We start from the raw sequence: 12,957 nt of genomic DNA, 5'->3' as shown, positions 1-12,957 counted from the left end.
ACGTCCGCTGTCGCCTCCTACTCACAGTACCAGCTTTCCTTGTTGCGGCCCCCTTTCCTCTTCCCGGGTTGCCGTAGCAACAGAACAGGGCCAAAAGGGGCGGGTGGGGGGGTTCTAAAGATCAATTGGGGAAGAACGCATAACACCGAGCAGAAGATGCGATCCACTTCCTTCTGAATTCAGACGGGAACGGAACAAATGTTCTGGGTTTCTCGCTCCTGCAAGCTGGTTTCTCACCGAATGATTCCTGCGAGCATCAGCGCTCGTGCTGTTAACCGACGTCAGGTAAAATGAACGGTTCTAATTTACAGATTTTCAGGTCACAATGGGAACAGGACGTTCCACTTCTGGTGCTTCAGTGACTGATTCCCTGTGGCAGCGTCACCAGACGGTTTTTAATGTACCCTGAAACCTTTTCAACAACGACAAAAGCCCCAAGCCGCCTTATTTCTTAGATTTAGTTCCAGATATTACAATTAGGTCGGTGCACGATTTAATTGTGTCAGCAGTAGGCGTCACCTCCTTTTTTTTAATAAAGTGGATACGTTGTTTTGCAGGAAACCTTCTGTGTATGTAGGTCAGAGAGAAGAGATCACTGCACAGAATGACGTCCATCTTTACCAGCTGTGCCCTGAAACGGAGACAGAGAAGGAGACTATTTGACCGCGTTCTAGTGTTTTCACTAAACGCTTTCTACTCATATTTTCATTTGGTCCAGCGGTTTTAGACGTGTGCGAACACTTCTTGTTGTGTATTCCTGCAGAAACACGTGGTAATTTACGCATTGGACAGTCAAACTGAAAACCACACACCGTCCATATCCAAACCCGTTACTCTAAATTCACTTCAATGTGTAATAACTAATGCTCCTGCTCCTCGGTAAGTTGGATCACAGTGGGAAGTAACTTTTTATGCATAAAGTAATGATGAAACAGCATGCCATACAGAGAGACAGCTTTAAAGCCAAGGAGGAGGGCTTCCATCCAAATCATTAAGTGGTCTGCGTTGCACAGCGGAGTCCGCCTCTGATTTAATGTTTTAGAAAAGGGTGCAGAGCGAAACTACAGCTGCTGACCTGGTGGAGTTATTACTGCAACGTCCTTGATGTGACATGTACATTGCACATACAAGGAATTTGACTTGTTGGTGCAAACAATAAATAGGCAACGTGTACACGGTCCATAAAAGAACAATATTCAAATTTACAATAGTGTCCAATGTACTGTATATAAAACAGAGAGGACATGCAAAAATGGTCCTGGAATGCAGAACTGCTGGCGGGAGGTCTCGGCCCTGATGGGCCCCCAACAGTTCATTTCCAGGGAGTCAGGGGGGGACGCCCGCAATCCTGCCTGCTGGCCTCGGGGTCCTAGGAGCAAACAGCTGCGCAGGGGCGGCAAATTGCAGCCAATCACCCTCTCAGCAGGGCGGAGGACGCGCGGCAGCCTGCCCTTGGCCTTGGCTGTGGCTGCAGCGTACCAGACGTGACGGAGGAGAACCGTCAGGTAACATCCTCCGCTGAGCCTTCGTGGTGACGGAGCTGTTGTCGAGCTCCCGCTGGAGGTCTTGGGGGAAGGTGGAGCTCAGGAAGCAGAAGGACTCCGCAGCGTCGATGGGGGGGGGTTGCCATTTTTTTATTTAAAGCCATATTAGCTCAGTGTGTTTTCAAATGGAAACTAAAAGACATTCTGTTACCTAGCAATAAATGTTAGGGTCTGTTTGCGATGAAACGTCCTTTTTCACGTCATGTGCCCAGAGTCCAAACTAAAATGTACGGTAGGAGAAGTCTGAGTAGTGATGAAATATTCCACTCTGAGCTAAAGTGCCTAATATATCGAGTGACGCAGTCTGTTCTGCTACTGACAGCCAAAATATTCTACTCTGAACACTGACAGCGAGTCGATACTCCCAGCTAATCCAGAATAACTGGAGCATTGTGAAGAATGGAGCAGGCGGACTAGTTGTCATTGTAAGGTGAAAAAGCTGCACGCTGTGGTACCAAACAAAAACAAAAAAACTCCATCTGCCAGAGTTTCTGCTGCAGGCGTAATTCACAAAGAGCCCGAAAGCTCCTGATCCATTTTGGTCCTCGTCTGACAGAAGAAGAAGAAGACAGATGACTGAGTCCCAGCGAAGACACGTTCAAGTCCCCTGCAGTCCCGGCGCCACTTGGAAGGGTATAAATAGAGCCTCTCCTCACCGCTGAGCCCCCTTATCTTTACGTCTATTTATTTTGCAGAGCTGAGAGGTAAAATGTCTATTGAGGGATGATATTGGGAAATGGCGGGGGGTTATTACGTGTAATTTGTTTGACAGCAGGAGGACCCTTAGGAAGTGGTCTCCTGCTTTTGAGTGACGGGCGAAATGAAACGCCAGGAAAATACGAAGACGGGTAGGATAGGAAGATATGTATCATATTATTTAAATTGAAAATGATCAGCACCAAGTGACGGCTCAGCTCATTAGCATGTTTTTACCACTGCCGCCCGTCCATTTATATCTACTTTGGCATCAAGGCAGGATGAATATCTATCGAGGTACATTTTGAAAGAGGAGCTTCTCTTTGAAGCCACTGGGCCGGGAAATCATGGGGAAGTTTGGGAGAGAGGTGGTGTGGGAGGGGGGCACTTTGATGTGCAGAAATAGATAACATTAAAGGCTTACTGACGAAAACACACTTTCTGCCCACGACAAAAAAACCATCGTCCAGTGTTACCACATGATACGACGACTTGGATGAATATGAAGCAGATGGTTGCAGATCCTTTAGCCCAGAATGGTTTGGGATATCGTTTTTGGAAAATGTAGGACTAATGTAAGACGGCCATACAGTTGTGGGGGCCAATTTTTATTTGAACAATTGTTTATATCCTTTCGTCTTCTGTGCTGAGGTGAGGAACGACCTCCTGCATGGTTTCATTCTTTAGCGGATGATAACTAAGTACTGTGTCCTCTCGTCCTCCGTCTCTGCTGCTGTTTGAGGAACGTCAACCCGTCGATAAGTGTCACGCGGCTCGGTCCGATGCAATAATGAGCCACTTTATCAAAGAAACGTTACAGGGAAACCTGGTTTAGGGTGTAAATTCTCGGTTACCGAGTACTTTAAGTGCCCCTGAGCGAGGCTGTTTAGTGCCCTCAGCGAGCAGCTTTGGGGAGGGAGGGAATGATTGAAATCCATCTTTCTCCCCGAGGCTTCGCTGTGAGTAATGACGTGTTCGATGAAGCTGCCCTACGGGCGGCATAAACTTTATGGGAGCTGAACGTCAAAAAGCTGAAAATCTGAAGTTTAGTCGTCAAACACGAACAAAGACACAAAGAGACACAATCACTCATCAAGATTCATTTACGAGGTAGACGGCATTGCTTGGACAACACATCTTGAATGTCTTAAGTGAAATAAAAATGAACTTTTGAGCATTTCAGCTTTAATAGGACATCAGAAAAAAACAGGACAAAAAAATTCTCCCCTAATTTTAGGGCTTTGGAAGGAGGCCTCAATAGGCCTAAATATTACACATATCAATATATAACAATAACAATATCAATTTTCCTTTGTTTCATTGTCATATTTCATGGGCTGAAATACCTTTTAAACATGGGGGGGTCCTCTTAAAGTCACCCATTTGTCTATTGTTTTTTGTTGGTTATATTAAGCAATGTTATACTTTCACCATCATTGAGTATCTACTCTCTGAGTGTCTACTCTCCATATGCGTATGGGTGGTTCAAACAAATTACCCTTTTTAAATTAACATTAGTAAGGGAACCCTAAACTGCTGAGTGTTTTATTCTCCTGTTTAAACTACAGAAAAATCTACAGAACAGATTTTATCTGTGGATTCTTCACTTTGATTTACAAGTAGTCATTAACTCCATTTTGTTGCTTCTTAATCGCATTCCCCTTCCTGGAACTTTTATTATATCTAAGCAGCCCTTTTTCTCTTCAAACGACACGACAGATGTCACTCTCCTTAGTTGTTGGTTTGATTCATGTCTGTCTGCTTTGCACTAAAGAGGCAAAAGCCTGAGGACATTTAACACAGTTGGGCTTCTTCAATCTAAGGCGCGGCCCCCTAAAATAGATCTGTTGGTCCTTCATATGACAAGAGCATCAAAATATTCCCAAGAGTCCCGAGATGAAACCCTGATGGTTATTCCCATTCGGCTCTGTGGGAAGATAAGTGTCTGTCTCATTTCTCTTCATTCATGAATGTCTCAATTTCAACGACCATGACGGAAAGGGTTGTTGTAAAAGTAACCACCGTCCCAAGTAATACACCAACAAAGTCTGACGAGCACGTCCTAAGAATCAGCAGCTGGTTCATTGATAGAAACAGGAGGAAGTCTCGTTCTCGTCTTTAAGTTCGTTTCTGTGCTGACAGCAGGAGTCGCAGGTTTGGATCATGAGGGGTTTCATGCTGGCTGGTTTTCTGACTGACAGGGTGTAATAAACCGTAACAATAATGTCTGCTCTGGGATTCTAACAGGATATTGCTTAAACGCTAATCCCGAAGCCGTAGACAGCACATTACCCTGTCTTTGGATATTATTGAGTCGATGAGGTCGCAGGCGAAGGAGAAGCATAAACTTTCTCATTTGAAAATGTAGAAAAAAAAACCAACAACCATCTGCATTTTCTGGTCAGGTAAACTTATTTAACATTCACACTTCACGGTATTATACATGACCCTTTGCTAAGCCCCGCCCCTCAAACACAGACTTTATTAATTTATTTCATCAGACAAAACATGCAGATTTCATCCATATAATTGATGTCAACTATTTGTCCATCATTTTCTAATCAATTTTTTTAGACTTCAAAACTATGCAAATGTAATTCGTAGGGTTTGATAATAAAACCTGCCACCAGCCAAATTCCAAGTCTGGGTTTCCATCTGACTTGTTTTATAAAAATGAGCGCATATTAAAAATGATGAACCTTTTTCATCCGTTGGCCTGTGAAGAAAAAAAGTCACTTTTTCTGCCAAGGACAGAAATGTTTGCCACAGATTTTGCATCAACTAGCATTGTTCCTTTTCAGCATACAGTCACTATACTTTATACTACATTTGAACATTTAGCCCCATGTGTCTCATAATTGGTTAAAGCTTCCATCTTGGTTCTTCGCCTGGTTGAATCCTGGCTCTCCGCCTTCATTGTTTTGTTTAGTGCTTCATTCGGTGCACTTCTCCCGCTCGGTTGCGTTTGAATCCCTGAGTCACCTTCTCATAAGTCAGGGAGGCATTTGGGGGAAAGTGAAACATTTTCCTGGGACTTGTACCCACGGATCGTGTACTGTTCCTCCATATATTCCTGAGGCTGAATGAAGGCTGATATTTTCACAGCAGCTTATTACATACCGGTGGGAGTTTGAAATGCTCCTCTGGATCTTTTGGGGTTCTCTACGTGATCGAATCACATGCTACAGGGCTCAGCCCTCCTGGGAGCCGGCTGGTGGGAATACTGACTATTGAGGGATGAACTTAAAGTATTATTTTGTCACCGTCATGAATTAAATATTTGGTTTTAGCTTGATTGCAAATGTTCATTACCCAGTGCACATTCCAGATACAAATTACCGCTGGCTACATGGAAGTTTAATTTGGTTCATCCAGCTAATTGTTGTGCGATTGATTACGTGATCACGTGTTTTTTTTGCTCCCTGGCTGTTAAAGTTGTGTAGTTCTGTTGCGGTGCGTTTCACAGCTGTCGATCGGTGGAGAATTATGTTGTTATAGCTGTGGGACTTGCAAGGTACACGGCCCCCGTGTTGTACTCTCCCTGCTACCATATATATTCTCGTATTTGTTCTGCCCCTCTAAGGTTGCGCAGTGCAGAGAGATGCTCTAGTTTCTCTCTGTAGCCTTGAAGTCAGCAAACAGTGAACGGTTTGCAAATACGTGCTCAGTCTGAAGAAGACGACGGATCAGAGGCATCAATTTTCAGCTGTCTCCCATTATTAAATGCATGAAATACGAGACCGTTTTCAACACACTGATAGTCAGACTGCTTTATTATGTTATAATAACAATAATGAAAAAATATGTATCACTTATTATATGTTATGTTTCAGAATGGCATCGGGTGACGTATTCAAGTTCTCACATAAGGAGAAGTATAACAACTTGACGTTGTTAACAGCAAACAACCCCCATCATACGAATTTACCCACAGGGAGCAATAAAGTGCTCCTGATCCTAAACTGCGGCAAAGCCCCCGAGTCCTCTAGATGACGTCTGGACGTCTGCTCTCGTCGGTGTCAAGTCGTTCCTTCATATAACGTGTGTGTGGGTCGTTTGGGGTTCAGACCAAAGGGCCCGCCGGCGAAGCGGGGGAGCTGTGGGAGCCGGTTCGATGAAGGAAACTGTGATCTGCAGCTCGCTGAAGAACACAGTTCTTGACAAACGGTCGAGCAGAACCTCAAAGGGTCGAATGCTCAAACTGATGTTTTATCTTGAGAAGGTTAAACGCCCAACGCCATATTCGCAATACTTCTCAAATGAATCTTGCTGTTTGCTCATTCTCAAGCTGCCCCTTCGCATGCCGGCGCACTGTGCATCACTACACAAACACAGAAACCATGTCAGCGAGGAGGAGGGACCTGCAACAACACAAATGTCTCACGTGGAGACGTTTTCCTCATTTGTGAGCGAGTGCTTTTATGAGTGAGGGATTATTAAATGCCATCTGTATCTATTCTCCCTCCCCATTGGGGGTGTGTGTGTGTGTGTGTGTGTGTGTGTGAGAGCTGGGAGGGTTCACCCTGACAGAGGGAGGCAAATGGTGACAAACAGCCCAGACGATGATGAAGTGGATTTTAGGATGGATTGTCTCTCTGAGGCATGATGGGCAAATATTCATACACTGTGTGTGTGTGTGTGTGTGTGCGCCTGGAGCTGGTACGTTGGGGGCATGAAAGAACACACGCTGTCTATAGTACTGTTTGCTAATTGCACTCGCGTTACCGAGCCACTGTAGCCATGGCAACACATGTTGGTCGCTATAAAAGGGGCTGCGGAACGATTCTTCAGACGAGGCGCCGAGCGACCATTTCAGCTCCTCACCTCACGTCCTGTGTTCGTTTGTGTCTTCTGCAGACTGATGTTTAAAAATGGCAGTTTTTAATAACAGTTCTTTGTGTCCTCTGAAACTTTATCCACTCTTTGTGTGCGTTTCAGGCTTTCTGTTCGTGTGCAGTGTGAGTCACTGCTGCCTTTCCCATTAATTGCACGTGTGTCATTGGCTGAAACGATGTCTCCGTCACAGTGAACTCCTGCAGTCTTAAATTATTTTCCAAAAACTGCTTGACAAGTTAACCGCTGCTATGAACCGGCTGTAGCTTCACTTGCTGCCTGCAGATCTGCCTGATGGGAGCAAACGCTCTGCTACGGTAAACTACAGTGGCTGCTACTAGACGCTAACGCTAAACTGACCGAAACAGAGAGTCTCAGTGTCTGTCACTGTTCACTGTGGCATTAAGAGCATAGCACGCCGGGGAAAACACACCCAGTCAAGAAGCATGTGGGCACTTTTGTCACTTGGTTAACGCTTAACATTCCCAATGCGGCTCCACCAAATGGCTGACCAGCTATGATGCTTTCACGGGTAGGTTCTTGAAGAAGTTCTTTTCTCACAGATCACGAGCGAAATATGCCGAAATCCTCTTTTAACTCTCTGAGGTCAGAAGGAAGCTTCAGATGAGCTGGTTGAGATTTACGGTAATGCCTTGCTCAAGGACACTTCTGCCCATCGCCTCATCTAGGCTTCCTATCCATTTGTCTCTTTGGTTACTCACTCTGTGTGTGTGTGTGTGTGTGTGTCTTGTCCACATTAACAGACTCATCCAGCTCCTCCACCGGTTTAAAGTGATGATCCCATTGGCTTAAGTGTTTTGCATTTTCGCTCCGTCCGCCTGTATCGATCCCTCCTGCTCAGGGTGAACATCCTCAATTAGCAGATGCCGTAAATCACAGCACCTCGTGAGGCAATTCATTTGAGAGAGAATGCCTTCGCTCGGTCTATGAGGGAATATACATAAGGGGACTAATGTGAGTTATCATCAGCTGCTTATAGAGGAAATCGGTTTGCATGGTTTCCCAGAGTCACGTGAGCAGTTTATGGGAAGAATAGGAAGCAACATCAGGCAGGAGGACAGTGGGTAAGGAAGCACATGTCTACTAATGGTGCTTTGCAACAACCACCAAAAGTATGCAAAAACAATTGTTACATTTATCCTCATCTGCATTAATGAGCCGGTGTTCACATGTTAAGACAACAACAATGATGCATGTGCATTTATATATATTTGTATTTACGTCCCGCTGTGGATGAAAAAGCTCATGAGCTGGATTCCAATGTGTCCTCTCACCCAGCTGTCCTCCAAAGGCCCGATAAAGTCGATCCCCGGTGCCGTCAGAGAGGAGATACGAGCATCAGACCGTGTAAAGACCGGCGAGCGGCGCGCTGGGACGGTCGGGGCCGCTGTGCTTCAGAGCAAAGACAATGTTTGATGGAGGCGCCGCCAGTGGAAACCTGAGAGAGATTTAGCGCTAATGAGCTGTGACTCGGTCGGGGAGAGAGAGAGAGCCGACTGTCAATGACGATCTGTTGTTTCTGCCTCTCGCTGCTTCTCTCAGACTCACACATCAATTCCCTCCTTCTGTTCGCCCCTCTCTTTTGCTTTTGCTTTTGCTCTGTGTTTTTATTAAAACCGTTGCCTGAACACATTTAAATCAGACAGCTGGAGCTGCAGATACCTCAGTTGGTCCGGGGTGAATTCGAGGTAGCAGGATTATAGATTTAAGCTCTGAAAGGCAACACAGTGTAGGAAGCTTCATGACCTGAGTCCCTTTTCACCTGTAAATATGACCAACCATTGATGGGAACCAGCATAAAGGTTCAGAATGCTTTTTTTATTGGTGCATGACGGAGGGAAACCTTGTTTGGGGACAATGTGTGTGTGTGTGTGTGTCAGGAACATGGAGACAAAATGTAATGAAATAAATGACTGCCGTAAATAAAGGAAGCTGAGTCAGTGAGCAATAAAAGAAGTAGCTGAGTAATCATGGCGGCACTTTCTTGTTCTCCACACAGCTTTAATGACCCACCATGACCCATTTAAGACGAAGCCGGCTGCCAGGTTCACATTTAAATTCTTCTTCGTTGTGTCGCAAAAGACAAAAGCACAGGTGTCCCTTCGGCGTGGAGGACGGTGGTGAAAAAACACAGTTAGATGATAATGTCCTTTTTTTTATTCTGCCACTTTGTATTTATTTCCTCTGCCGTTTCAGTTTTTCACAGACCCGTGTGCCAGCAGCCCCTGTCTCCATGGAAACTGCAGCCGCAGCGACCTTGGCGGGGCGGTGGAACCGGCCTACACCTGCGAGTGCACCGAAGGCTACGAGGGGGAGAGGTGCGATCAGATCCTCCTGGACCTGCCGGCTGCCGAATGGGAGCCCGCCGCCCCCTCCGCCCCCGAGCCGGCCACCCCCGTGGCCCCCACCACCACGGCCGCCACTCAGCCGCCACAGACGACCACCGTCTCCTCCACCACAGCGCCGCCAGTTCCCACCCTGCAGCCATGGCAACCCAGACCCGGTCAGAGGGTGCTGGTGGTGCCGTGGGAGGCGGAGAGGGTGAGATGACTGCCACGCCAAACGTCAGCTCCTGTGGGTTTATCTTTGAAATGCATGACACATGTTGTGTGTGTGTGTGTGTGTGTGTGTGTGTGTGTGTGTGCGCCTCAGGTGACGGAGGGGCTGCACTGCGTGAGTCCTGAGCTGTGTGAGCTGACATCAGGAACTCTGACTCTGTCCCTGGAAGTGCCCGAGGAGACCGCTGTAAAGTAAGAGTAACTGTTGTGAGTGCCTGCTTTCCTCTTGCAGCACAGCCGGGGGCTCCGGGGGGGCGGTGGTTTTGCTGTGGGCCCCTACTAGTGCACTGCAATGTTTAAATACCGTCCTGCTGTAAATGTAATGATTGTAACAGTAATCTGATTAAGCTCATTCAAGGCCATACATCTAATTCTTCCACACTTATTTCGTTATGAATAAACTAAATTGCACATACTGGGTAGGTGTGCTTTTCTATTAAAAGGTAATGTCAACACCAACTGACAATCTCCAGCTGATTCGGTTCAACTTACGTTGACTCGGATGTGGCTATTGTCAGAAAAGCCTCTCACCTCGGCAGCTCACACGCGGCGCTCGAGCGGCGGGCCGACGTGGATTTGTTTCTGATCCGTCAGTGAGCCGAGAATCAGGGTTGACGGCACCCGACGCGTTCAGTAAAGGACACTCGTATACAAACACAAATGTACCACTTGGAACTTAAGCCGTTATCCAACAGTGTTATCATAGGCAGATAATAATGTAATAGAGCTCTTGTGTCCCCGAGGGGGGAGAGAGAGAGAGACTCACACTATCGAAGAGAATGTTGATCATTAAAGAGAATAGTCTGATGTAAATGTTTTGATGCATTCAATTATTTATGACTAACTGGCCACCAATTCTCTCAACAATTATCACCTTAAAATAACAGTAATAAAATGGCAACAAGGACGCAAGTAATGAACTGCTATTTTAAGGTGGCAGCTGCTGTCATTTATTTCATGCTTGTGTTTGACTGAAAAGTTCTCCAGAGGTGTAGTCATAATATTCATTTTTTATACCTAGAGTGTAAAATCACAGATTATTTTTGAATTTGTTTTTGTAAATATGTGATGTTCTTTTCAGAAGTGTAGAGGGTTTTTAAATCAGTGAGGATCCTTAATTGCAAAAGGCATCCAAACATGAATATTAATCTGCTGTAGATGTGTGGAGGTTCCTCCATTCCAAACATCCACGGGCATCACGCTTGAACCCAATTTGCTGTTGATGGTGACAGCTCGTGTGTCGGTGTGAATGGATGAAGGTTAACATGTAGTGAGCAGAGTTAATCCGGCATGTACCCTGCGTGTGCATCATCAACTGCCCTCTGATGATTGATGTCAGCTTGTAGCAGCATTTCTCTGAATGTCCGAGTTGCCCACGTTGCACCGCAGGCTGAGCACAGGATCTTTAAAAGAAACCTCGTTTCGGCTTGTCCACCATCTTATTATGTCGCTCGCCGCTCGCAGCTTCACCTTCAGGCTCGGCAGCCTCTTCACTTTTTTGAAAAGCGGTTCACCTTTTCAGAACACAATTTCAACCCGTGCTTTTTACATGCTGGTCTGCTGACGACAGAAAGACATTTCTGCACTTCTGAAGGGGGCTCTTGTAGAAATGTTTAGTCTTCTCTAAATACCCCCCTTTTTTAAACATTGTCTTAAATGTGGCTCTTGTTCAAGATGCACTGATAACGTTTCATCTCTCCTATGCACGCGTGCAGAGCAGGTTTCGCGCAGATTTTGTAATTTTCTAACTGGACAACGTTCACCGAGTAGAGTGACGATCTCTGTCTGCAATGACCACTGCTGTTTTGTGTGCTTGACTGAATAAACTCGCACATGGCTAACCCCACTAGTCAAATGGCCTTTAATTAAGGTGAACACAAACTCTAAAACAAGTGGCAGGTTATCCAGACCGTGTTAGAAACTTCACTTAACTTTTAACAAAAACCCATTGAAGTCGAAGGAGGTGTTTGTACTCGTAGTTACAGACTGTATTGACCCTTTGGTACAAATTGTCTGAGCTCTTAATGAGGGATAACCTCCACCAACACCGACTGTTCAACAGGAATTACCCCCCCCCCCCCCCACCACCCCACCCCCCCCCTCCACAGGGCCAAACTACTGACAGCAATTAATCACTGGAGCTGCCCTCAGGGCCCGGTGGGAGAAACAAACGGGCCGGGTTCAAACACGGTACAAAGTGTCGGACCAGAAAGACTGTCCGCCTGCTGCGTTGCTGCAGACCAGGTCAGCTCTTAAATTGACAATTAGGGATTGGATGAAGAAGAGAAGATCACACAGAGGATTCATTTCAACTTTAATATTGATTTTGTTGACGTTTTATTTCAGCACGTTCGGGAAGATAATCAAGTGTTGTCTGAATGTACAAAATATTAACGGTTTGTGTTACATTTCGTACTACTTTCAATGCATCTTGCCTGATAACATCCATCATTTAAACCCTAAATACTGCAAACCTGCAGTACGACAGCTAAAAGAGCAGCTGAGAACCAATTAAATAGGGATCATCGACATTCGCTATAAATTTGTGCTTTGGTCCAAACTGCAGAGAATCTTCAACTTCAACTATTTTCTCTCTCTCTGCTTCTCCTTCCCTGTTTGATCGCCATCCTCCCTCCCTCCCTCTGCCTCTTCATCTCTCTCCAACTAAGGGTGGTGGTGAATGTCAGTGGAGCTCCGGTGCTTTGGTGTGTGAATGAAGAGGGTTTCCTCCGCTCCTCCATTTTGAACGGCACCACACTGCAGTTCCTGCAGGCTCCCGATGGATTGGTGGTGCCGGACCGCTCGCTGCCTCTCGGACAAAACTACTTCCTCGGTAAGCTGTCGCCTATACAAGCATATGCATATGTACAGTATATACACAGTCTGAACAGAATGTTACTCGTGTATTATTTTAATTGGATAATTGGACTCATCTCTTACAGCTCATTTGCAACTGAGCCAAACACACCTGAGGAATTACTAAATCCAAATAAACTGTTGCGTTCCTTCCTGACATGACGTTGGGGAGAATCGCATAATATTTACATAAATGAGTCAAAATATTATTTGCATATTGAAGGAAAGAAAATGGGATCTATTTATGCTGATAATCCAGCTGTATTTTGATACTGTGCTACACACAGGCACATTCACACATTCACACGATACCTAGAATAAGACTCCTTGGCGGGAAGGCTGCTTGACCTCTGTGTGTGATCAAAACACCTGATGCTGTTTCACAAAGCTGCCTGTCTTCCGACCTTCACGTGACTTTTAATTTTGAGGTAAACAGCGTCTGCATTGCC

General features: G+C 45.7%; 1 protein-coding gene across 3 annotated transcripts in view; it reads left to right on the top strand.

Moving 5' to 3' along the window:
• dner (delta/notch-like EGF repeat containing) overlaps nucleotides 1–12,957 on the top strand; it is a 35,235-nt gene that overhangs the window by 7,680 nt on the left and 14,598 nt on the right. For 2 of the 3 annotated variants that reach the window (XM_040176548.2, XM_078098391.1), the window contains exons 2-4: nucleotides 9,291–9,635; nucleotides 9,747–9,844; nucleotides 12,322–12,485. In XM_040176548.2, coding sequence (XP_040032482.1) covers nucleotides 9,291–9,635; nucleotides 9,747–9,844; nucleotides 12,322–12,485 — 607 coding nt within the window. Of the gene's footprint in view, nucleotides 1–163; nucleotides 286–9,290; nucleotides 9,636–9,746; nucleotides 9,845–12,321; nucleotides 12,486–12,957 lie in introns of those variants that run through there. The other variant, XM_040176557.2, reaches the window with a different exon arrangement.

The sequence above is a fragment of the Gasterosteus aculeatus genome, chromosome 1 (assembly GCF_964276395.1).
Source record: "Gasterosteus aculeatus chromosome 1, fGasAcu3.hap1.1, whole genome shotgun sequence".
Classification (NCBI taxonomy): Eukaryota; Metazoa; Chordata; class Actinopteri; order Perciformes; family Gasterosteidae; genus Gasterosteus; species Gasterosteus aculeatus.
This window is presented reverse-complemented; position numbering and strand designations above follow the sequence as displayed.